Source organism: Crinia signifera, chromosome 12, assembly GCF_055691185.1.
Source record: "Crinia signifera chromosome 12, ASM5569118v1, whole genome shotgun sequence".
Classification (NCBI taxonomy): Eukaryota; Metazoa; Chordata; class Amphibia; order Anura; family Myobatrachidae; genus Crinia; species Crinia signifera.
In genome coordinates, this window is record NC_139228.1 from 82281486 (window position 1) to 82308656 (window position 27171).

General features: G+C 46.9%; 1 protein-coding gene across 2 annotated transcripts in view; it reads left to right on the forward strand.

Moving 5' to 3' along the window:
• The window catches only part of HEATR5A (HEAT repeat containing 5A), an 82210-nt gene that overhangs the window by 8709 nt on the left and 46330 nt on the right, over positions 1-27171 (forward strand). For both annotated transcript variants that reach the window (XM_083166448.1, XM_083166449.1), the window contains exons 4-19: positions 1584-1733; positions 3167-3329; positions 3585-3745; positions 4254-4503; positions 8685-8840; positions 8948-9198; positions 10395-10506; positions 11561-11713; positions 13332-13431; positions 15198-15307; positions 15678-15841; positions 20896-21071; positions 22087-22192; positions 23131-23321; positions 23413-23572; positions 24932-25121. In XM_083166448.1, coding sequence (XP_083022574.1) covers positions 1584-1733; positions 3167-3329; positions 3585-3745; positions 4254-4503; positions 8685-8840; positions 8948-9198; positions 10395-10506; positions 11561-11713; positions 13332-13431; positions 15198-15307; positions 15678-15841; positions 20896-21071; positions 22087-22192; positions 23131-23321; positions 23413-23572; positions 24932-25121 — 2593 coding nt within the window. The remainder of the gene's footprint in view (positions 1-1583; positions 1734-3166; positions 3330-3584; positions 3746-4253; positions 4504-8684; positions 8841-8947; positions 9199-10394; positions 10507-11560; positions 11714-13331; positions 13432-15197; positions 15308-15677; positions 15842-20895; positions 21072-22086; positions 22193-23130; positions 23322-23412; positions 23573-24931; positions 25122-27171) is intronic.

Here is a 27171-nt window from a genome sequence, read left to right on the forward strand (position 1 = left end):
CAGGAGATAGTTCTACCTGTGTTTCAACCCCCAGAGGGTTCTAAGAAAAGGGACAAGTTGAGAACTTTGGATGTTGTGCGTGCCTTACGCATATATGTGGACAGAGTGAAGAGTGTCAGGAAGACTGACACATTGTTGGTATTGTATGACGTACACAAAATTGGTTGGCCTGCATCTAAGCAGACTATTGCTAGGTGGTTGCGGTCTGTGATAGCCTTTGCATACACCAAAGTGGGTAGACCAGTACCGGCCAAAATAAATGCGCATACCACCAGGTCAGTTGCCACCTCTTGGGCGGTTCGACATGGGGCCACAGCTGAGCAGGTTTGCAGAGCTGCCACTTGGTCATCTGTTCACACATTTGCCAAATTCTATAGATTCCATGAGTTCGCGTCGGAGGACGCATCATTCGGGCGAGCAGTGCTGAGAGCTGCAGACCTGAGCGTACCCTCCCAAAGGACCGGCTCTGGAACGTCCCAGTGTTGAGCTGTGTCACCAGGACCAATGAAAGAGAAAAAGGGATTTTTGTAAGAACTTACCGTTCGAATCCCTTTCTCTGATATGGTCCTGGTGACACAGCGATCCCTCCCTTACGCTCAGTAAGTATGCCAGAAGTTTCATGATGTTCATGTTAAAATGGTTAAAAGTTAACAGTTTTCTGTTATAAAATGTGCATATAATATGTGCAGGCGTTTGTACTGAGTTAATGTATTCCAGTGGCTTTGAAAGATGAACTGAAGAGTCCAGGGATGCAGTAGGGGAGGAGCCTACCCTCTAAAACTTTAGGATAGGTGCCTGGCTCCTTCGGACCCTCCTACATCCCAGTGTTGAGCTGTGTCACCAGGACCATATCAGAGAAAGGGATTCGAACGGTAAGTTCTTACAAAAATCCCTTTTTTTCCTATAAGTTAGGTTTAATTTTATAAGTTGGATCTAAAAATGGTTACATCAGTCTAAATGGACGTTTAGTGTGGATTATGGGTGTGACCTAATTTGCCCTAATATTCAAATGTGGGATGTTGTGGCGTCCTCTTAACAGACTAATAGGGCCCACACACGGGTGATTTCAGGGTATTTTCGAAGCGATCGCTCAGAAAATGCCTCGACTTCTCTCCGTTTGTAGAGGACATTGCAATAGTGATGATCATCCCTGGGTGGCGCTATCGCCATCGGTCAGTGTTCTCACTGGAAAACAGAGGCCATGACCGATCGCTCAGCACACAGGGCTGACACATCGCTGTGTGCTGAGCGGTCTAGTATCGTTCAGGGAATCTATACGCGTGCAGTCCCCATAAAGAGAATCTGTGTTTGCTGTCATAGTTCTCTCATATAAATACACTATATGGTGCAGGACAGATATAGTATCGTGTAGCTCATGGGTCTTCAACCTGTGGCCCTCCAGATGTTGTGAAACTACATGTTCCAACATGCATTACCACATTTTTTCCTATGAGAGCATGCCAAAACTGTCAGGGCATGCTGGGACATGTAGTTCTACAACATCTGGAGGGCCACAGGTTGAAGACATGTGGTGTAGCTTGTTCCTCACAACTGTATGTTTTTGGTCTCCTTCCTTTGTGCAGTCTCAGGGCCGCTCAGAGATAATGCTGAGCCTGGAATGCATTGTGGCTGGTCTTGGGACCTCTGCCTCATCCTGTCACCGAGACATCTACAAAGCAGCTCGTCCGTGTCTGACCGACAGATCCATGTCTGTACGCTACGCAACGGCACAGGTGCGTGTATCCCAAAGCGCAGAAACAGGGGCCTATTTGTCAAGTTCTACGGCTCTAGTAATAATACAGATACTGCAGATTGCCGCTAAATTCAATAAAAGGATATTTTATTAATATTTGAGCACAGTAGATCGTTCAGATATCTTGTGCAGTGCTGGGTACACACTATAAGATCTTGCAATGCTGACTGATCACAGACTGACCACATGGCGGCTACACACCATACACACTACGTAGTATTCTCTTCATTCAAAACATTCCTTTCAGTTCCAAGCCCCATAAACACAAGGTGACCCCGCCAATGCCAATATCGGCATGGGTACCTGTGGGGGGTGGTGGCATCGGCAAAGTACCTACATACTTGCCGATGCAGACTCCAAGGTGAGCGATGGCGGTGGGAGCGACATCCGTGCTGCCGCTGCAGTATGGCCGCCGTTAACGAGGACCTTTCTCGTCTGGACATGCTGGACGAGAGAGGGGGTTGTTAATGAAGTGCGGGGGTGAACATAGTTAACTACATCAAGTGTACACACTAGAACTTAAGGTCCATACACACTGGGCGTTTTTTTGTCCAGCGTGTATGGATAACGATTATGGTGAAAATCGATGGGTTACATACGCCCTGAGTGTTTTTCGCCCATTTTTTTCCCCGGTTGGATGGCTTTCCATAACTCCCTTCTCATGCAGGAGTGCGCACCACCACTCATCGCTGCCCCATACACACTGGGTGTCTTTCAGCTGAAAGTAGCCCAGTGTGTATGGGGCTATAAAGTAAAAGATATCTTTTACAGGCTTTCTGAAAGACATCTTTAACTTTATCATCTAGTGTGTATGGGGCTATAGTGTCTCAGACTGCAGACAGAGGTCAGATACCAAAAAGACGGGAATGACATAACGGGAGACAGACTTGTCTCGGGCCAGACGCCAGGATCTGGTGCGCTATACACACTACACCGTTATCTGACAGATATAGCTATGTTTAGCCAATAATTGCTTATTATGTACCCAAGATTATAGCCGACAGTTTGACTACGGTGGCTAATTCCCATCTTCATATTGCATTATCCCACCCTTTCATTTTGGAACAGGCTCCGAGGTTCGAAAAGGGGTCCATTTGCTTCTTACAGTGCTCACAGTGCACATGTGTGTCCTAAGGGACTCATAGCAGCAATTTTAAAATTCGCTGCCACTTTTTGTAGTAAGACGTGTATCTTGGACGTATTGGTGCAGCTGCCCTGCCAAGCGCCAATTATTCCAATAGGTGTTGGCACAAATCACGGAGAGCTTGACTGAAAAGTTGCGTTGTTGTTTTTTTTTTTTTTTTGATAATCGACTACATAAAATGTAAATTCCTCCTCGTTCCATTTACTGCTTCATTATACTGCTAGAAATCCGTACTAAAATGTCGCTGACTTCTTTTGTTATCTCTCCAGTGTCTCCTGGCCCTACAGAACGAGGCTTCCTTCATGTGGGGCTCTGACCTAGAAAGCCTGGTTTCCCTCTGCTTCAAGGCCTTTGAAGGCAGCAGTTATGACGTACGCCTGGGGGTATCCCGTTTATTGGGGAAAGTACTAGCCAGAGCCGTGCAGGGAACAGGTGAGTGCCATGGATGTTGCAGCAAGCAAGTAAAGAGAATATCAAACCTTTTAGCTTTCTATTATAGTTGTAATTCATGACGAGCACTACACAGAAAATTCTATAGTTAAATGGAATTCTCTCTCTTTCACTGCCATGTTTCACATACTATTCTATAACATAAAAGATAGATATTATTATAGCATTATACTGTATATGTGCGGTGGAGATTTGTTGACTTTATGTTTATATTTTGCCCTGTTTCCATGTGAACAGCTCCCTTAAGGCAAAACGTGCGCAGGCTGTCGCCGCAGGACGCTCTCGGCCTCCTATCTACTGGATTTCTGCGGGGGAATTCTGGGTTTCTGCGAGGTAGCGCAGACCTGCTGGGAAGCAATGGAAGCACAACCCGCCATGTGCGGCTGGGAGCGACTCAGGTAGGTTGTAGTTCTGTCTCCAGCAGTCATGTGATCAGCCGCAGCAGTCCTCCTGTATGACTATATCTATTAATGTGAATTTACTATCCATGTGTACACGTAAGCCCTATCTACCTTTTTAGTGGTCAACACAATTAATTTTGACATTCACAGTGTTGACATAGCGACCGTGTACCATAGCTGGATCCCCATATAACCCACGCCAACCTTATCAAACCCCCCCACCACTCCCTACCCCCAACCAAACATGTAGAAGGATCATAACAGCATGAAGTGACTGGGATGAAAACCACCAACTGTTGCTGTAGCAAACCCGACTCTCACCGTAATTAGGATATAAGAGTCCAGAAAGACACCTCCCCTTCTCTCCCCTTCTCTCCCCTTCTCTCCCCTTCTCTCCCCTTCTCTCCCCTTCTCTCCCCTTCTCTCCCCTTCTCTCCCCTTCTCTCCCCTTCTCTCCCCTCCCTGTGTTTAGTTGATTACATGTCGTCTTCTCTTGTTCTTATAGGCGTACATTGTGTTTATCAGCACACTTGGAGGCCAGTGGCTTGCTAGAAATGTCCCTGTGCTTTTGTCACACGTGTTGGACCTGGTGTCCCATCAAAAAACAACCCAGAACCCTATAGAGGCTGCCTGTGCTAGACGCTGCACCTCCTACATTCTCAGATCTACGATCGGGGAGCTGCTGGGGGAGAAGGCCCAGCTGGAAGCTGCTCGGGAAATATGTGAGGTCATAAAGAAACTCATGATGTCTGTGGGTAAGTAGAAATGTTACATCACCCCTGACATTCATCACCCTATTCATTCTCTCTCTCTCTCTCTCTCTCTCCCTGACTCACTCTCCCTCTCCTTTATTTCAAGAAAAAACAAAACAAATTCTGACAACCTGATGGTATATTTACTGTATGGGATGTGGTCAAAATCCCGGCGGTCGGAATACCGACGCCGCAATGCCGGCACTTTGTCCCTCTATGGGTGTCCACGACACCCATAGAGGGAGAATAAAATAGTGTGCTGAGCGCAGTGAGGCACCGGGCCTGCTGCGTGGCAAGCGCAGCGAGCCCGCAAGGGGGGGCGATCTATGGGCCCCCCTTGTTGGCATTTTGGCGGTCGGGATTCCGGCGTCGGTGTTTTGACTGCCGGGATTTCATACCGATCCCTACTGCATGGACGTTTGCATTTATAATGGAAATTTGTCATCTTTTTTCTTTCCACACTTGCTGTAACTTAGTAGATACAGATTGCGCTCAGTCCATAACTACCCTCTATAGTTTATTAAATTAGTAGAATTTATGTAAGGTAAAAACCCTGATCTCTGAACATATCCAAAACTTCAGCTTTTTACAAACCTACAGCACCACATCAGTGACCCCAAAAGTATGTACAATGTGCACAGCTGGGTTGCAGACATCACGGGGGCGGAGCTGAGCGGGGGCGTGTCATTCAGATGTGGGGGAGTACACAGCGCTTAGAGGTGATGCTACCTCCTCCCTTTAGTGTAAATGGGGCCAGGGTCACTCGACCCGGGTGTTCCGTTTACCCAGCAACACATGCCCGACCTGGGTAAAACCCTTCTTTTAACCCAAGTCGGACCCGGGTTATTTGTGCTGTGTGAAAGGGGTATTGCATAGGCCCGGTGGATGAGTAGCATCCATAGAAGTGCTCAGTTACTGACTGATCTGTATAACTCCTTTCCTGACACGGTGGTAAAGTAAAGCCCATGTTGTCACAATGGCGTATTTGTATCTTTGTTTCCAGAGCACTGGATTCAGTTGAATAGCCCTATTTAAAGCCAACCTAGGCTGTGTTCCAATTTGTAGAATGCTAGTTAAATAGATAGATGTACTTTATCCTGCCTACAGCCAGTGTGTGATCCAATGGGGTGGGATAACAGCGCGTTCCCAACATAGTGTAGAGACTGTGGCTGAATGCCCATTATGTCGCTCCTCTATTCCTGTGCCACAGACCCCTGGCAGTGCAGATCGGTGAGCTGACATTCATCTATCTTGGACAATTCCCTGCACTAAATATGCAGCAGTCCAACCATCTCATGACTGCTAATCCAAAGATCTTGTGGCTGAAAAATTTATACAAATGTGCGAATGTGTGCGATCATCGGAAATACATTTAGGGGTTATTCTTATTCACTCGGAAAGGCACAATCACTCTCTAAAGGACAAAACCATATGCACTGCAGGTGGGGCAGATGTAACATGTGCAGAGAGTTAGATTTGGTTTTTTTATTGTTTCTGTGCAGGGTAAATACTGGCTGCTTTACACTGCAATATAGATATCAGTTTGAAGTACACCCCCCCACCCAAATCTAACTCTCTCAGCACGTTACATCTGCCCCACCTGCAGTGCACATGGTTTTGTCCATTAGAGAGTGATTGTGCCTTTCCGAGTGAACCAGAATAACCCCCATAGTCTGCAAACCACAAAGATAGTTCATGTTTCCAGGGTAGAGTCTTCCCCAACCCCTTAGATTAGGCATGTCCAACGTTGGCCCTCCAGATGTTTTGAAACTACACATCCCAGCATGCTTTGCAATAGTTTTAGCATTCTGTAATCGCAAAACTGTGGCAAAGCATGCTGGGATTTGTAGTTTCAAAACATCTGGAGGGCCAACGTTGGACATGCCTGCCTTAGATGTTAATGTTCAGAGTTTTTTATGATCATATTCCTCTACCATTTGATTGGGGGAACACTCTGATCTTCACTAGCTTAGACGGCTGACACAAGAGCACAGCTCTAGAAAAGGTTAAAAACGCCCCCTCTATGTCATCCTACGCCTCCTACGTCCACCTAACCTCAGGGTTTTTTAGAGCTTTATGGGCCGGATTCAGTGTTTAATGCCCAGCAAAGCAGGTAAACACCGGCCTACCACACCCCCTCCGTCTGCCTCAGTGCAATGCATTTGCAGCCATGCACCAGGGGGGAAATCGCTCACCATCGGATTATATTCCCCCGGCACGCAACGCTGAGTAACACTAGACTCACTCTGCACTGCAAAGGCCGTGGGGAGGAGGAGGCCAATGCTGGCGTCAGCAGCTCTCCCCTTCCAACAGGAAATGCTGGGGTTACGCCTCCCCCCCTCTCCAAACACCCCATGTCTGTCAATCACCTTGTGAGCAGGCAGCTGATCTATTCAGTTAGGTCAGCAAATATTCTGATAACTGTACAATAATAATAATAATCATCATTTAATTGATATAGCGCTATTTCTCCAATAGGACTAACGGCGCTTAAATAGAATAAACGTAATACAGTACAGGAACAATGAAGTACAGGAAAACTTTTCATAAACTACAGAGAGCATGAAGGGAATTACAGAAATACTTGAGTAAACCGGAAAGTCTTGAGTTTGTTTTTGGAGGATACTAGATTGGGGGCCTCCCGAACTGTATGGGGGAAGTGAGTTCCATAAAGTCGGAGCTGAGTGGCTAAAAGCTCGACCCCCCAGGTGAATTACGGGAGATCCTAGGTACTGCTAACAGTCCTTCATCTACAGATGGCAGTGATCGGGTGGGACAGTATCTGTTCTGGGTATGCTAAAGTGTTCCTTACTCACACTAGGGATTAATGCATGTGGGTATATTGATATTAACGGCTGTTCTTGTGCTGTAAGCTTGATAGTATAAAGATATTGTGCTCCAAGACTTGTTGCATTGCCCTACTTACCATTACTGTATGCCGTGCTGCTTTCCATGTAGTGCAGCCAGGATTTACTAGATCAGCCTTGTTACATCTGCATTGAAGCTGCTTGGGTAGGTTTAAGCAGGTGGCTCTGAAATGGTTATTGTTGCTCAGTGTCTGCTGTGTATAGCAACATGGCAGGGAAAGCCGCAAAGGCTTCCAGGGCAAAGCTGTACATTGTGCATGCTCCAAATATACAACAACATTTTCCAAAGGTAGCACAGAATGAGAAGGGACCCATCCCCCCCAGCTAGGATAGGAGGGGGACAGGAGGCAGATCAGCCAGGGGGACCCCCGGCAATGCACCCAGAGGCCGGTAGGATCCCCCCCAGCAGTCCACATCAGCCCCGGGTAACCCCCCATTTCATCCCTGCTTGATGCTGCACTATAAACCACAAGAAATTCCTAGTGTGCGCAAGCACACATGGCCAATAAAGTTGATTCTGAATCAGGAGCCCTCTGCACAGTATGTGAAACTGTTGAGAAGCTCATCAGGTTAGTCGGCAGTTCTGATTAGGAAAAAACATTTTGTATCCCAATAGCAAACTGAGTGAGAAATAACTACATAATAATAATACAGAGATCTTGGTTTCGGCAGTTCCCAAATGGGCTAAGGCGCTCTAAGCTCATGGCCCAGCTGGCGAGGGGCTGGTAAAGAGGGTACATCTGTGTGATTGGAAAGGCAGTGTGGCCACCTGGCTAGGTTTGTGGCCTTGGGACACCCCCTGTTTGCTAATATTGGGGGCGCTTCCAGTACTTGGGGCCAGATGCACTAAGCTTCAAAAGTGACAAAATGGAGAGTGATAAACAGCCAGCCAATCAGCTCCTACCTGCCATGTCACAGACTGTGTTTGAAAAATGTCAGGCAGGAGCTGATTGGCTGGTTGTTTATCACTCTCCATTTTATCACTTTTGAAGCTTAGTGCATCTGGCACTTAGTGAGATTCTGAGCTTACCCACAAGTTGACCAGTTGAGGATGTGATGTATAATGTACTGTTGAATGATGTATGTACAGTCACAACTGCTAATGTGTATAGATGCCTTTTATTTTTATTGTACCTTGCTACTGTTCGTTCATGTTTGATGTATGTGTGATGCGATGTCCCTGCCCAGGTGATGGCCATCTCTCTGTGTGTGTATGGTGCGCCATGATTTCCTGTAGATGGATGCTTTCCTTAATGATCCCTTGTCACTGACCCCCCCCCCCCCCCCCCTGCCTCATCCTTTTTTCTTTCCCCCTAGATGCAGTGCTAAGTGACAGTAACTTGGAGACTCGCTTCTGTACTACTGATATCGCTGCCAGCCAGCATGTCTTGGTCTGTGCCCTGCAAGAGCTTGGGGATCTCATATTAGGACTGGGTACCACAGTGGCTCCTTTGCTGCGTGACTCCAGTGCTGGTAATCTATATGTGTGCGCGGATGTGGGGCTTATTGTCATATCTGTGTAACACGGCTATTACTAGACTAACACGTTTCTCCTTTGCTGCTTTCCCTCTGTCTCGTAGGGGTCCTGGACACTGTGATCTCTGTAGCTCTCCACCCTAGTCTGAGTGCCCGCTTAGCCTCCGCTTGGTGCCTTCGCTGTGTGGTTGTGTCTCTGCCTTCTCTCGCCGCTCCTCTCTTAGATCGTTGTGCTGAACGCCTGGTAGCCCTGAAATCCTCTTCGGAGGCAGTGAGCGGGTATAGTCTGGCAGGAGCTGGACTGCTTGGGTCCATCAGACTATGCCCACTTGGTGTGCCGCAAGGGAAAGGCAAGGTAAGGATTGCTGTGCTGGGCAGTGATGACTACCTACAGTGGCAACTTTTGCACGCGGCATAATTGCAGCTGCTGTGCGCATTGTTTGCTATTTTGCAGCGTACGTAGCGCATCAAGTTTTTGCAGTGACGTCAGTAAAACATTTCCATGCTCCATAAATGATACCACTAAAGCCCTGCCGTTAGTCCTTTAACATCTAAGGGGGTTATTCAATCCCAGCCGCTATTCAATGCTGCCGTTTCCGACCAAACAGATCCGACTTTAAAACAATTCACGCCCGTTTTTCACCAATTCGCGGCTGTTTTTGCCAATCCTCTAACTTTCCGACACCAGACAGCCAGAACAAATATGGCCCAGAATTTCCGATTGTCGTGATGTTCCAACAGTCGGAATTCTGGATTGAACACCCCCCTTAAATGGCTTTAGACCTTTTTTTTTTTCTAAATATTTTTATATCCTCTCCTAAGGCCCATACACAAGGGGAGAATTCAGCCCTGTGCCGACCGATGTACTTTAGCACACATCGCTGACCCATGCTATGTACCAGCAATGTGTGCTGAGCAATCTGCACTGACCAGCGTGAATAGATTTTGACTACATGCAGTGAAGATCTAGTCGATGGCGACGTACAGGACCGCGCACCGTTGTCGCTCGGGGGCATACACATGGAGCAATCCGTGCTTAATTTCTAAGTGATTTAGAAAACATGTGTATGGGCCTTTAACATTTGTGCTACTAAATGGAGGATCCGCAGGATTTCTATATAGCAGATCTAGTCTTCATTCTAGCACCCTGCTCCTTGTAAATCCTTGCAGTTCCTCCTTCCTGCCTGGGGTGTCGCTGTCTGTCTGAGTGTTTCTACAACAGTCTGGTTTCTATCTCAACATTGAGATAGAAACCAGACCGTTCTTGAAGTAGCACAGCAGACAGCGACACCCCAGGCAGGAAGGAGGAACTGCAAGTATTTTACAAGGAGCAGGGTGCTAGAATGTACACTAAGATCCCAGTACTTTCTTACCATGTTATGCTTGGGCATCTCCTGACTCATCTAGGATTCGACTCCGCTATTACAAATGAGAACCAGCTGCTGAATGAAGAATCCTAGCTGGCAGGGGTTTCTAGTCAGTACAATTATGTTTACATGCAAAGGGAACATTGTCGTTTGAAAGGCAGCATATCCTGGTTTTCTGTTTCAGGTGGTAATGACCCTGGCAGAGGACCTGCTGTGTTCCGCTGCCCAGAACAGCCGCTTTTCCATGCAGAGAGTACAGGCTGGCTGGCTCCTTATTGCATCGCTCATGGCTTTAGGTAAGATCCCGCTGGGATTAATGTCTCTTCCCACTTCAGTTGGGGAATCTAATCGTATTGGGAAGACTAGAGAAGGAAGAGTTTATCCGACCCATGTAAAAATGTCCTGCAGATGTTATTGAGCTGTGTGGTCAGGCGACAATGTGCAGGAAAGACCAACAGACGTGTTCACTGGTGCAGCAACATAAATGGAAGATAGATACATTGCGTAAAACAGTGATCAGAAAACTATAAACCTGCACTGTAAGGGCCTGATTCTGCCTCTGTGTGGAGCTATATTTATGCTAATGGACCAATCCGTGTTCTTATATGTCGTACGGTGTATAAGATTTGTCTAGAACAGGCATCTCCTGTCTGTCCACATGCATTGGCCCTTATTCTGGTTGACTCACAAGGCAGCGAATTTCGCAGACTTTAAAATCCACCAGTTGCCGCCCCCGCACAGACGCCCGACCCCCCCCCCCCCCTTCGCACGGCGCAACTACCCTCAGGCATGCAAATGGATTATTTGCATAATCATCCATTCGCAGCCTTGCGTGCGGGCACAAAGGGCGCCCCCAAATCGAGGCGCTTAAGTCTGTAAATGCCGGTACTCCTGACTAAACACCCGCGAGTACCGTGAGTATCAGCATTCTCCGACTTAGCCACGCGCTGATTAGAATAGCTCTCTCCCCACCATGTTTTCATTGTTCTCCTTCCTTCTCTTCCTGAAACAGAAACAACAAGATTCAGGCTAATATATCTTACTATTTACTTAACACCAACAACATTATTAATGATGCTTTTGATTCTTTTCTGGTTCTATTCAGATTCTGTGAAATGTATTGCATTGTTTATCTATTACATTTTCTGTTTCGGAATTACTATGTTCATGTTGAAAATTTCAATAAAAACTATTTGCAAAAAAAAATAGCTCTCTCCCAGCGCTATTCACAGCGCGGAGAATAGAATTAGCCCCATTGAGTCTGAGGATGCTGTGTACCTCTGACACAGGATAATCTCACCGTCCTTCCCTTTGCACTCGTACTCCTTAACTACTGTTCCTATTCTACAGGTCCAGCTATGGTCCAGTCCCATCTAGGCCGACTGCTTCTTCTTTGGCGGAGTGTATTCCCACAAAGCCCCAAGGAATTGGATACAGAGCGCAAGAGGGGTGACGCCTTTACCTGGCAAGTGACCTTGGAAGCACGAGCAGGTGCCATGAGTGGTGAGTGTTCTCTTCAGAGAACAATACACAGAGCACCACTTATTTGTTGGTCTAGATCACTGACATTCTGAATATTAAGAAACCATTTATGCCCTAAATTCTGTACAAATCAGGGCAGTAGCGAACTAGTCCTGGAGATAGTCTATAGTTTGACCTCTTCACCCTCCTTGTTTGTCCAGCAGCCGAACCACAATGCAGGTATAAGAGGGGAATCTGTCCATCTAGTTCTACTCAGTAAAGCAGAATTCCCTTCATGTCAGGGTGGACAGACCGAATCCTGTGCTGAGAGTGGCAGTGCCTGCAGTCATGTAGGTTATAATTCAGGCCTGATCACACAACCGCGAATTTGCCCAGTCAGCTTTCAGTTAAGCATCGGATCCTCCACCAGAGTAAAATCCCACCTTGCAAATGAATGTGCTCGCTATGTGTATGGATGTGTATGAGCGAATATGTCCGAAACGCATCGGAACAGGCTCACCATCTAATGCTTTTATACACTGGGCGCAAGTCATCGCAGGCTCCTAGTAGCCAGAGACTTGAGGTGCTCATGCACTGAGCCAATTTGGGACGATTGCTGCTGAATCCGTGAAATTGGCCCAAATCGGCTCAGTTTGATGCCTCCTCCTGAGCCGGTGGTCGAACCTGCTGGCCATCCGACCACCCAACCTGGGACCTCCCTCCCTATGCGGTGGGGGGGGGGTGGGGGTGGTGCAGGGTGGTCTGTGGAGCGGGCAGCGGCTGCGTGGGGTGGGCGAGCAGCGGCTGGGAGCTTGTAGTGGCATTTTGCCAGGTGGCAGGGTGGGATGCGGCTGCTGAATATTTTGAAATGACTGGCCGGACGTTGATTGGCTGAGAGAATTCTCTCAGCCAATCAGTGTCCAGCCAGTCATTTAAAAATGATACAAGCTTCTCAGACAGACCCAGCTGCCTGCAACTACGAGCTGCACGCCACCACAACCACCAGCTGGCTTGACCCCCCCCCCCCCCGTTGCCCGCCCCCCATCGCGGCAGCAGCAGCTCCCCAGGAGTATTACATGCAATAAATTGCATGCGATTTATTGCATGTAAAAATGGTACATGAAGTGCCAGAGCACATGTGATCCTCCCGGGGAGCTGCCGGGGGGCTCTCAAGGGCAAAGTTGTCCGACTTGTCCTTAAGACAAATCGGCCCAGTGTATGGGGGCCATTACTCGGCGGTGCAATGGAAAAAGGCATAGACGGCCTGGGGCTGACTTCACACTTAAACGATCAGGCACTCCCAGCGCTTTGGTAAGCTCACCTGTGTTTTCTTAGCACTCCCATTAAACGTCCGGTGACCGCCCCCAGACACCTGCTTCCTGTCTATCACCTAGCAAACAGCCAGCAGAAAAAGTAGCAGGAGTACAATGCGTACTACGGGCCCGTGTGAAATCGGGGCTGTATGTCTGAATTAGACCCATAGGTAGATGGCAAAACACCTGGCTGCTGTATGTTGGCTAGATCGTGTGGATGGATTGTTTGTGAAGACCATTAATGTAAAACTGTCCCTGTAATGTTGAAAGTATTTCACATAGATCCTTATACTGAGAATGGTGACGTTGAGTTCCTCCCATCTCTGACCCTGTGCGTTCCTCCCCAGCTGTACAGAGCTTTATATTGCACTGCAGGGAGCTGATGACAGACGATGTTTTACACAGACTCCTTCCTCCTCTTCCATGTGCTGTGGCTCTGCTCACCCAGTAAGTATAGATATAATACGGTATGCACAGACTCCTTCCTCCTCTTCCATGTGCTGTGGCTCTGCTCACCCAGTAAGTATAGATATAATGCAGTATGCACAGACTCCTTCCTCCTCTTCCATGTGCTGTGGCTCTGCTCACCCAGTAAGTATAGATATAATGCAGTATGCACAGACTCCTTCCTCCTCTTCCATGTGCTGTGGCTCTGCTCACCCAGTAAGTATAGATATAATGCAGTATGCACAGACTCCTTCCTCCTCTTCCATGTGCTGTGGCTCTGCTCACCCAGTAAGTATAGATATAATACAGTATGCACAGACTCCTTCCTCCTCTTCCATGTGCTGTGGCTCTGCTCACCCAGTAAGTATAGATATAATACAGTATGCACAGACTCCTTCCTCCTCTTCCATGTGCTGTGGCTCTGCTCACCCAGTAAGTATAGATATAATGCAGTATGCACAGACTCCTTCCCCCTCTTCCATGTGCTGTGGCTCTGCTCACCCAGTAAGTATAGATATAATACAGTATGCACTGATGTCTCCACTGGAAATATACTCTGTATGCTAAGTGGTGTGAGGAGCATTGGCACTACAGCATCCTGGCTCCTCCCCATCCATACCCCTGCATTCTGTCCTGGCAATATGTTTTTGGAAGTGCCCAGAGGAGCTGGAGGAAATAGACCAGGATTTCTGACTGGGCTGCCGGACGGGGTCCTGACGTTTACCCGACGTCGGGATCCCGACTGTTAAAACACCGACCGACAGGTTCCCGACGGCCACCGGCTATTCTCCCTCGTGGGGGTCCATGACCCCCATAGAGGGAGAATAGAATAGGTTGCGCTCGCCATGCTGTCTGAGTCCGGCCAGTCGGGATCCCGATGTCGGAACTCTATACCACACCCTTCTGACTGGAGGTGGAATCCACTGCCACCACAGTCCTATGTTCAGGACCTCAGATCCTTTGTGACCATCTAGTTGAGAGCTCTTAGCCATGGGACCAAATGGCTCCATAGCTGGTAAGGTGCCTTGTACTCATGTTTTGGGCATAGGTAGACCAGCGTCCGCTGAGATAAGATAACATGCAACTAGGGTTAGATTTCACGTTTATCTCTCTTTATCACCCTTGCATTTATCTCTTGTTAAGGCTTACATACATCTGCCCCACTGTGTACAGGACTTTAGCCAACAAGCTTTGTGTTATCAAAGGTTTACATGTAACATGGGTGATTAAAAACCAAAACGTTGTAAGTCATAACAGTACAGAAAGGTGGTGATATATCAGTAGTTCTCCACCTCGGTCCTCAGGGACCCCCAACAGTGCACGTTTTCCAGGTCTCCTCACAGAATCACAGGTGAAATAATTAGCTCCACCTGTGGATCTTTTAAAAATTGCCGGGTGACCTGGAAAACGTGCAGTGTTAGGGGTCCTTGAGGACCAAGGTTGAGAACCACTGTATTCTAAAGAACACAACCCCCAGAAGGGAGAATAGAACCTGCGGTGAGCGAAGCGAGCCACCATGCTCGCAGTGTGGTGAGCGCATCGAGCCGAAATCACGGAACCATTGAATGATAATGGAAGTTCTTGTGTGTAGATATGTTGAATATGGCGGGAACCAGTTGCAATGACTTATGGGAAGGTGTTCTCTCCTCATGTGGACGTTATCACTCGTCGTTGTACAGATTCCTATCCAATATTTTCTTTCTCTTTGTGTTTTTTTTTCCCTTTAATTCCAACTGATTCCCATTAATCTGTCATCTATTGTGTAGGTTGCCCAGTCTGCAGAAGCTGTACGGAAACCCACTGAAGGCGTGCTCTGTGCTGTACAGACAAAGGCTTTACCAATTGCTCATTTTACTGCCTCCTAAAACGTATGAAGGTATTTCCCCCCCCCCTCCCCCCCTATGTTAATGTGCTGTTGATGTTGTGTGAAATATTAACTAGTTAAAAGCGAGTCCTAATGACGGCTTCTGCAATTTGCTTTACTTTGAGCTGTGACAGTTTTTACTTTGAGCTGTGACGGTTTTTAGCCCACAAGCTCTCCCTCCCACCTCCAGTCCCTATCTGCTCCTACCTCCAATCTCTGTGTCCCTGCAAAATGTGCTGTCACTTTCTGTTGAGGAGTAATTTGGTCTGTCAGGTGCCCTCTAATGGTCACTGCTGGTATTTCAGTTTCCCTAGTATATGTTGCCGCTTGTTCTCTCCCCAAAAAACTTTGTAATTTTTACATCTCTCCATCTTCCCAACAGAAAGTTTTTGCACCATCATGAAGGAATTGGTTGCGGACCTCTCCTCCCCTGACTACACCCCTAGTGGGGCTGCGTTCCTTCTGCCCTCACTCTGTCATCCTAATGATCTAGTGCTGTTTGGCCCTTCGATGCAGGAGACGGGCCACAGGGCGTTAGAAGAGCAGGTATGTGGATTGGTCTATTGCTGGGCACTTAATAGTCCAGGAAGATCCTAAATGCAAATGATTTTTTAATTCAGTAGTTTTTATTAAAGATTTTTTGTACATATAACAATAAACACCCCGTGTAACATTAATATAGGCAGCCAGAGCATTTTACAGCGATAACATATATATCAGGGGCATAAATAGCTACAGCATGCAAACATATAGGGACAATTTCTTGTTTCCAGTAGTAATACAGACAGTAGTGTTGCATTGTATCGGTAGGTGTGCAGGAGGAAAAAGCAGCATTCAGGGTATTATATAGAGACTAGGTTAGACGGGGGTGACCTACTGCACAAGACTGGGAATTGTATAATAGTGTTTGTTGTACCAAGTTAGGCCCCCTCTTGATTGGTTATTTGCTACTATAATGAGTAGTTAGTAGACATTCAGAGGTGTGCTACCACAGACAAAAGGTTCAGACTTTAATACAAAGGAGAGAGAGTAGCTTGTCTTATGGTGGTGCACCATTTATAATCATGAGACATAAAATATACCTTTTATTCTTTATTTAGTTAAAATTCTGCGAAATATAACGAACAAACATATAACATAAATACAAGTGAGACACAAGTGTGAATTAAAACGGCTCGTGCGGCTTCTCACTCTAATTATCTTATCAGTATAAATCTGACACAATTAAATAATGATCCCTCTGATACCCAATTGGGTCTAAAGGGGACTGTGTTTTTCAGATGATAGTTGTGAACTGTATACAGTTACCCTGCAACTCCACTTGTAATTATTCTATTAGTGGACAGAGTGAATATCCATATCACTGGAGTAAATAAATGCACGGTTTCCCGGCGCCGCAACTGGCAGATATCATACAGGTAGATTGCAGAGTGTCTATATGCCTAGCAAGTGCAATTCCTGTGTACTGCGCTCATGCGGGCATGGGAAATATCACTGTTTAAACCAGCGTCTCTATATGGTGTTGCCGTTGCCGCTAGTCACAGACTCTCCCTGTGAGGGACGAGTTCATGTGCTGCCGGCTAGCGTGCACCCACCCAATAGATATTAGTGAGAGGAACGTCCGCACGGCCTGGTCAGCCGGCGTACGCTTCGCAGGTCTTCTTCAGGGCCTGAAGAAGACCTGCGAAGTGTACGCCGGCTGACCAGGCCGTGCGGACGTTCCTCTCACTAATATCTATTGACTGTTTGTGACTGTATTTACTAGTCCTTTTCAGGACTCTAATGTATTTAGACACCAGATTGCCTATCGCCCTAGCCAACCGCTGCGTGTAATACCAACGGCGCTGGGTGTGAAGGTGGGTGCACGCTAGCCGGCAGCACATGAACTCGTCCCTCACAGGGAGAGTCTGTGACTAGCGGCAGCGGCAACACCATATAGAGACGCTGGTTTAAACAGTGATATTTCCCATGCCCGCATGAGCGCAGTACACAGGAATTGCACTTGCTAGGCATATAGCCACTCTGCAATCTACCTGTATGATATCTGCCAGTTGCGGCGCCGGGAAACCGTGCATTTATTTACTCCAGTGATATGGATATTCATTCTGTCCACTAATAGAATCATTACAAGTGGAGTTGCAGGGTAACTGTATACAGTTCACAACTATCATCTGAAAAACACAGTCCCCTTTAGACCCAATTGGGTATCAGAGGGATCATTATTTAATTGTGTCAGATTTATACTGATAAGATAATTAGAGTGAGAAGCCGCACGAGCCGTTTTAATTCACACTTGTGTCTCACTTGTATTTATGTTATATGTTTGTTCGTTATATTTCGCAGAATTTTAACTAAATAAAGAATAAAAGGTATATTTTATGTCTCATGATTATAAATGGTGCACCACCATAAGACAAGCTACTCTCTCTCCTTTGTATTATTATATAGAGACATAGGCATGTATATCAAACATTAGTAGTCCCATACACAAAAAGCAGGGTATATTTTGGACACATCACTCCAGGAGAAAGAGAAATAGATCGCAATCAAATACCCGGAGGCGGCATCCGGGTCTGTGGGAGTGGATGACTAAAAAGGCATACGGATATAAAGATGTATTATATAGGGTCATTTACACTCTCCAATCCTGCAACACCGAATAGAGTCACCACTGTCCAAGTGCAAGTAACTATAGATATCCCAAAATACACCATATTAATGCAACAAAAGAAAAACCCAACCAGAACCCAAAGCAAATCCCCAATAACCCCCCCACCCTGTATGTCCCACCCCCAACCTGGGAATACCTGGAACCCTAAACCTAGCAACCTACCCTCTAAAACCCACTAAACTACACAAACTAACCTAGAAAAGCCCTCCCTCCCCCCTCCCCCGAATCCCAGCATGTAGGGGATATTCGATGAGGATGGTTTAAGCAGGATAAGCCGAGCGCTATTTAGAATGGAAGGGGCAAATAACTAATGGCCTAATCTGGATGAACCCTATCTTTTCCACATCAAACAAGTATAGAAAACCTTCTGGCTATATTATCAGACAAGTATATAGCATACAGAAAACGGAATTAGGATGCAGTAAAATACATAGCAGTGCGTGAGTGGCATTTCCAACAGCAATTTTGAGATAAATCTTGAAACACTAGTCCGGCCAGGCCTCCGCGTCCAAGAACCATAGGAAGGGGCAGACAGTCATAGCCAATAACATTTGGATGTAACAAAAGCGTCCAGTACATTTGTTCCAGCAGTGTGTAAAACACATAAGCTGCATCTGGAGCCATACCAAGGGTGTACGGATAAACCACAGCATTAAGGAGAAAGTCAGGTGCAAAAGAATAAGGGATCACCGGTTTGGACAGGACCGTAGAGTAGTCCAGGGCATTAGCAGATTTAGGAGGCACAGGTACCTCATAAACATCAAGCATGGGCTCAGCCCCTTCAGCTTCACTGCCCCGCTGCAACACAGGTGTATTCAGGAGAGATAGGATATTCCTTTTGAGATCAACAGTGTCCAGCAACGAAGTCTCTATTGGGGGTACCAGTAGGTCAGACCCATAGTGTGTGGAGGTAGTAGTTACTTCAGGAAAAGCATCAAAGATCCTCCGCGTAGAAGCACTAATGGCTTCAAGGATTTGATATAGAGGGCCAGACATCGCTGAAGTAGTGTATCCGAAGTGCGCTCCAAATAAGTAGTGGAGGCAGGGTATCGGTGGCCAGCACACCCCACGCCGCCTCAATATCGGGATGTAATGGGAGTTCAAATGCAAATGATTTTTAGACAATTCCAATGTGGTTGTGTTCAGTAACAACGCATCAAACGTTTTCTGTTGCTACTGTATTTGGAAAAAATGTCTATGATTAGAAATGTTATGGGGCATACACCCGGGGCAATTACAGCCCCATTTCTAAACAATGTGACTTAGAAATTAAGCAGGGATCGTGCTGTGTGTATGGGCGACAGCGATGCGCAGTCCTGCACGTGCAGTATAAATCTAGTCATCGCCCGTTCTATTGAGAACACAGACAGTGACAAAGCGATCTGAGCTGAGCGATCTGTGCTGAGCGATATGTGCTTAACAAGGTCGCTCAGTACAACGCTCCCGTCCCCCCGTGTGTGTGGGGCATAAATTAAAAGCACCATGCCAAGTAATAGTTCCTTCCTTGTGCAGGACCGCCCAATTGAGACAATTGTTACTTAAACCTTGTGCCCAAATCTTCTCCCTCTTTGTCCACTGGGATCATTAAAACGCATGTCGTCTTTTTATCCATGTTGGCCAGTCTCATTCAGTCCCGACAATGCGCCGTTAATTCCCTTCTCAGCGTGCTGGCAATGAGACGCGCAAGCATGTGAGACACATCCGTGTCCCACTGGCGCACCGAGAAGGGAAATTACGGCGCTCTGTCGGGATGAAAATCAGTTTATTCTTTTCATGCTTTTAAGAGGAACTTTATCTGATGAGGGTAAATGGTGTTTTTATGAAGCTAAGATCACACATCCGATCTTAAATTGTAAACTGTGTTTAACAAATATTTTTTTTCAGTTGTTACTAATATTCAATCCCAATGCACGCTTCCGTGTAGTGTAAATCGAAGAGGCAGGCAAGACTATATAGTACATAGCTGTACTACATAGTCAAATCGAATGCATTTTGCGTAACGTTCGGTTCGATCCCAGTTGACTCTGAATCGAATCGCTTGCAAAATCGCACCATGTCTACCCACTATAAGCTTGGGTTTGCATTGTGTACTTGTGCACTCAGCGTGTGTTCTGACCGTTCTGTAATGATATTCACGCGTGCAGATTGTCAACCAAGTAGAACACTGATCACAAACATTCCTCAGCATACACCTGCACTGGTCCTCATAACATTCGTCAGTCATTGAAATAAGATCTGACTGGATTTTTATCCACGCTTGATTTTTTGTGTGTTAAAAAAAAATAAAATAGATCATCCGGTTTTTTTTTGGTGGGGGGAGTTACATGTATCTACATTTAAAAAAAATTGTGGTACTTCCTCATCTTTGCGACTGCCGCTTACGCTACGGAACTTACTTAGTGCTGCTAAGCATCATCGTCCCGCTTGCCACGCAACTTTACTAAGCGTAATATATGGTGGCGTGGACATAGGAGGGTGGCGTGTAACCAGGGTGGTGGCATGATTTGTAACTGTTCCCCTCACCGAAAAATCCTTATAGTGGTTAAGTAGCAGCTAACATAACTGGTGTAGTGGTGGCTGCAAATATGAAGAATTACCATTTATAATCTAATACAAAACAGAAGAAACAGATACGGCTATTTCACATTAAACCTGGGTCACCCATTATACAGAGGGTGATAAGAAGGGTTAAACCTGGGTCGGATTGCAAGGTTGGTCCACCAAGGTTATAAGCTTTGGTTCTTTCACACCGCACCTCAACCAGGGTCGTCACGTCACCAACCTGGCAAATACCAGTGTCCGAAGTGCGGTGTGAAAGGGGTAAGAACATGTGCCTTCTAGTCTGTGTAGGGATGCTCGAGTACAAAAGATTCATTGGATGAGATTCCTTTTTAACGTTGTTCATAGTGGTTTCTTATCATCTATGCAGCTCCTTTCTAGCAGCGGCTTTCCGGGTGGTAGTTTGGAATATGACCCCCATGCCATCTACCAGGTGCCCACTGAAGGATTGTCTGTGCCTGCTCCCCTGCCGCCAGCCTACGCTGTCATCCAAGCTGCCGCCTCTCTCTTTGGTGTTTTGCTGTGTAATATGCCAGAGTCACAACGGTAAGAGGAGAATGTGACGTACGGGTGCGTCCTCACACATCTAGCCGTTCTATGCTGAAAATGTGTCTAGGATGCATCAGAAAGCTGTGATTATTAACATGATATGACACTTGTGTATTGTGTGCGACAGAGTCTGTAAAGGGAGCAGAACAGAAACTGTATTGGAAAAAAGCTGCCTCTGCTACATTATTGCACTTCGTGTACAGATTTATACTCCTTTTACACCACCGCAAAAACCTGGGTTTTTGCCTCATTGACCCGGGTCAGCGGTGGTCTAACTGGTGGTGGGGCAGTGTAAACGGGTATGCCGAGTCATCCGACTCGGCGCCTGTTTACACCAATGGGGGAGCCCAACCTCCCAACCGCAGTATCCCGTGTTCAGTATGGAGGTTGGGCGCACACAGGGAGGAGATGAATGGATGCTTGTGTGCAGCATCCATTCACCTCAGGGACGGGGACTAGGGGTGCACGGAGGCTGGGGGGCAGCCCAGCAGCTTACCTTGGTGCTGTGCTTGCCCCCAGCGTGGCGATCTGTGGTCCCGGGGCATTGTTCTGACGGTTGGAGATGATGTCATCTCCAAGTGCCGCCCTCTGCACCCGTTTGTAGTGTAAACGGTGCCAGCCCGGGAATATTCAGGGTCTGCACTGCAGTGTAAATGGGGCAAATCTCGAGTCTGACCCGGATTGGAACCATGTTCCAAATACTGGATTTTGGTGTAAAAGTGGTATTCGAGACTCAGTCGCACACAGATATGTGTTGTATATTAAATTAATCAGCAGTCTCCTGGCATGTCGTATATGCAGTTTGTTGCAACTAAGCCTCATTTTCGACAAAAAAATGCCTAACGCTAGAAAATTCTCATGACACTTGCCATGCCAAGAGGGGCTGTGCGGTGTGACTGCAACACAGGTGTATGAAACATGTCTGCATGGGAGACTTCTGAGCACTTTTCTTATTGTTAAATTCCATGAATGACCTGAATCTCAGCCGCATTATCCCTCTTGATGTTTGCAGAGCTCAAATACTGGAGCAGTTGGTGGATTCTATCAAGCAATCAAAGGGCCCCCGTCAGCAGAGTTTGCAGCTCTCTGCCCTGTCTGCCCTGTGCTGCTTCCTTAAGGTAAGTTGTAATGTTCGGACATTGGCCCTTATTCAGATCTGATCGCAGTACAAATTTGTTCTCAAAATGGGCAAAACCATGTGCACTGCAGGTGGGGCAGATGTAACGTGCAGAGAGAGTTAGATTTGGGTGAGTTATTTTGTTTCTGTGCAGGGTAAATACCGGCTGCTTTATTTTTACACTGCAATTTAGATTTCAGTTTCAAATCACCCCACCCAAATCTAACTCTCTCTATACAGGTTACATCTGCTCCACCTGCAGTGCATATGGTTTTATCCATTTTGAGAACAAATTTGTACTGCGATCAGATCTGAATAAGGGCCATTGTCCAGGTCATTGGGAGTTGTGTGAATGTTTCATAGAAATCAGTGTGTCCTGCTTTTAGGTTCATTATTCTACTGGTCATATAGATATGACCCTGCTGTTCTCTTGTGTGACCATGGGGCAGATGTATTAAGTTTTAACAAGAGATAAATCCAAGGGTGATAAGGTGAGATAAACGTCCAGCCAATCACCTGCTATCTGCCATGTTACAGGCTGTGTTTGAAAAAAGTCAGCAAGGAGCTGATTGGCTGGATATTTATATCTCCTTATCACCCTTGCATTTATCTCTTGTTAAGGCTTAATACATCTGCCCCCTTGTTAGTTCCTCATGGGTTTCTAGGCAGTTAACAGTTATCCCTGAGCACTGGGGCTTAGATATCATCTACAGATGGGAGTTTTAGGAATGTAACAATATAACCAGATCTTTAAATGTCTCTTCCTTTCTGTATATCAATAAAAATAATTCCCAGTACAGAGACGATTGTTCGTGTGTCTCCCAGCCGTGTCTGTAAAACTTAAAGTGGAATGTATTACAGCTAGCATACTAATGTTATTTCCTTGTGGCCCCACCAGTAGCATATATCTTATTTAAGATCAATTCTGTGATTCTGCAGCACCTGGCTTCTGATCGCATTCACTTAGGGCCAGAGGAAACGCGCAGACCCTGCCTCGGCCTGATATTAGGAGCACTGGAGAGTACTAACCCAGGGTTGCGCTGTGCAGCTGTGGAGTGCATGGCCAGGTTGGTCCATGTAGTGGCAGAACCTGTATATACTTCTGGGTTGGCACAAGCAAGCTTTGATAAGTAAGTGATTTCTGGTTATTGGACAATACCCCTCAGCTGACCTTGACATTGTTCGTTCATGTAATGGTTCCTTTCTGTCTCTGCTCTCCAGATTGAAGATAGCAAGAGATGTGGTTGCGAGGACCGGCCACTCTCTAGCTTTGGGTTCTTTGCACAGATACCTCGGAGGACTCGGCTCTTCCCAGCACCTTGCATCATGTGTAGCGGTCCTTCACTCCTTGTCCCAGGACACGACCTCCCCTGAGGTCCAGGTGAGCAGTAAAGGCTAAGGGTGGTATTCAATCCAGGGTGAGGACTGTCAGTCCGTCCCAACAGCCGTGACCCTTGCCCGTTTTTGTTTTCCTCGACTGCATATCGGCAAGCGGGATTCAATGTCCCGCCTGCCGATCGGCGCAAAGGGGGTGTGGCCACAAGATACGCCCGTGATCTCGACAATCCACGGCCGTTCGTGGCAGAAGAGGCCCAACAGATTTTAAAGTCGGGCCCGTTCTGCGGAGGTGCCTGTTCAATGCTGTCAGGAAAGACCGCATTGAATAGGTGCCCGCTGGTATTTCCCCCATTGGAAATAGCGGCGGGAATTGAATACCCCCCTAAGAATTACAATCTTAGTCTCCTCTTTGCATTGTAAAGATCATTAATAACAAAGGTGGATTTGTGGAACCAGATGTGGTATAATATATTATTATGGACAATTCCACCGGTGACGGGATCGCCTTTTTACAGTGATACCCTATTCATCATACAACTGCCACCTCTAATGTGTCCAAATCATCATAACCCAACATCTCACAATAATCCCCATATCAAATACATCAAAATTGCTTAAGTGCTATCTGGTGTAAGGTATCACTGACAAATCAGCCTAATTCAAAGGTCAGTAACTGAATCACCATTTATCGGACATGATACTTTGTGTGTAGACAAAATCGATAAATTCAGCTCCAAGATATAGACTTTCACAATTGTATTACACCGTGGGGACATAACGACAATACGTTACATAAATTTGGTAAAAATATGGCAAGTTTTGTAACCTGGGCAAATCCCCATGTCATGGTAATGGAATCGCCGCGCTATGGTAATGGAATCGCCATGAGGCTAATAAAGATGGTGAAGTGTAATGATTAAAATATTTGCTACCTACTAATTCAATTACTATTACCTATATTTCCATCTATGTTTTACAAAATATTTATTACACAACATTGGAACGTCCCAGCACGGCTCCATCCATGGAATACGGTACTTGTGAATAAAAGTTGACTTAAAATTCAAACCTAGTTTATAGATATGTTTCTATAAGCTCCCCCATACACTATGTGACTTCTCCCCTCGGAGACGTCGCATCCAATCCCCCATGATGTGATACATCTTATGCGGTATATTGCATGGGATCCCCATTCTCTGCCGCTGGAAGGAGATCCGGCCCAGATCTTACATGCAGTACATATGATCTCTGGCTCCGATCTGATGCGTACAAGATGCGCACATCGGATCGGATGTCACACCCATGCTACTTGGGATGATTTCACTTATGTTACATACATAGAAGTGTTGTAGAATTATGACGTCCTGTCCCCTAGATATTCATAGCGTTTTATCTTCCTCAGACCTGGGCCCTGCACTCTCTGTCCATCATCATTGATTCCTCCGGACCACTGTACTATGTGCATATAGAACCTACGCTCTCTCTGTTACTGACCACGCTGCTTAGCACACCACCGTCACATGTAGAGGTCCACCGCAGTCTGGGGCGCTGTCTGAGTGCCCTCCTCAATACACTGGGACCCGAACTTCAAGGTAGACCAATGTATTCAATATTTTGAGCGTTCTTCGTATTCAGCGGCTGCTAATCGTGTGCTCTTCTGTGCTGTTATCACCCTGCAGATGTGGATACAGTAGTTAGAGATGTAGATGTATAGAGACCTTGGGAATAAGCGTTACAAGCCTGTAGTAACATGCACACTCATTGATGGACTATTACTAAAGCCAAGCATGATATTCCTGGGAAAAATATAACTTTTACTCAAATACCTGCATAATGTGTCTAAATATATTTGGTTATTCTCACAGTATTTGCACTAGGGCCACGTTTCCTGTGTGCCGTGCACGTGGTCCGCATGGTCATACCATAATTCCTGCGCTGCTGGTAATATGTATTAATCACTTTCCTGCTGGCGGTAAACGAGATGCCAGGCTTCTATGTTGTATGGCCATGCAGCGGGATAAACATTGTGCATGTTGCATACAAGTCGTGTGTGTGTGTGTGTGTGTGTGTGTGTGTGCGCTTAGCACTCTCTTCTATTAGTGGCACATGGAGAAAATGAGGTCCGTTTAATTAGGCAGAACTTAGTCACGTCCGTGAGTAAGGGCCTCCAGAAATGTCAATATGTAAATGTGCGAGTCCAGGCAGCGGTTTGTGGTGGCAGCAACAGCAAATGTCTACGGCATGTGCCTGCAGCTTCCATGGCAGCCTGTGCCAATTACCCCTCATGTGCCCCACCTGTGTGTGCCCTATGTGCAGGGAAGTGTAACTGTGGCAACTAATTTCAGAGCTGAAGTGAAGCGTGCTGTGTATGGCGCACAGCCTGGAGCGAGTGTGCTGTGTATGGCGCACAGCCTGGAGCGAGTGTGCTGTGTATGGCGCACAGCCTGGAGCGAGTGTGCTGTGTATGGCGTAAGCCTGGAGCGAGTGTGCTGTGTATGGCGCACAGCCTGGAGCGAGTGTGCTGTGTATGACGCACAGCCTGGAGCTGACAGTGGAGTGTGCTGTGTATGGCGCACAGCCTGGAGCGAGTGTGCTGTGTATGATGCACAGCCTGGAGCTGACAGTGGAGTGTGCTGTGTATGGCGCACATCCTGGAGCGGGCAGTGGAGTGTGCTGTGTAAGGCGCACATCCTGGAGTGGGCAGTGGAGTGTGCTGTGTATGGCACACATCCTGGAGCCTGTCAGTGGAGTGTGCTGTGTATGACGCACATCCTGGAGCGGGCAGTGGAGTGTGCTGTGTATGACGCACATCCTGGAGCGGGCAGTGGAGTGTGCTGTGTATGGCACACATCCTGGAGCCTGTCAGTGGAGTGTGCTGTGTATGGCGCACATCCTGGAGCCTGTCAGTGGAGTGTGCTGTGTATGACGCACATCCTGGAGCCTGTCAGTGGAGTGTGCTGTGTATGACGCACATCCTGGAACAGGCAGTGGCGTGTGCTGTGTATGGCGCACATCCTGGAGCCTGTCAGTGGAGTGTGCTGTGTATGACGCACATCCTGGAGCGGGCAGTGGAGTGTGCTGTGTATGACGCACATCCTGGAGCGGGCAGTGGAGTGTGCTGTGTATGGCGCACATCCTGGAGCGGGCAGTGGAGTGTGCTGTGTATGACGCACATCCTGGAGCGGGCAGTGGAGTGTGCTGTGTATGGCGCACATCCTGGAGCGGGCAGTGGAGTGTGCTGTGTATGGCGCACATCCTGGAGCGGGCAGTGGCGTGTGCTGTGTATGGCGCACAGCCTAGAGCGGGCAGTGGAGTGTGCTGTGTATGGCACGCTGCCTTTCCACTAAAACTGCCCACCACTAAGCATGGGGATTGGTTTACTTGAGTAGGGAATGTTATCTAGACATGTACCCTGCAAACCTGCTATTAACAACAATAACAACGTATGTTTCTTCTACGATCCCCATGGCAGCCAATACCTAGGGATTTCATCCCATATCCTTGAGTTTAGACAGGTTACTTTTTTCCTCAGGAACCTCCCCCACTGGTATAAATCCCAGCTCCTCCCTTTCCTGAACTGTCTTTTTTTCCTGTCTCCTTGTTAGTTTGAGATAGGTAGTGTTACTTTGTTTTTGGCTTACC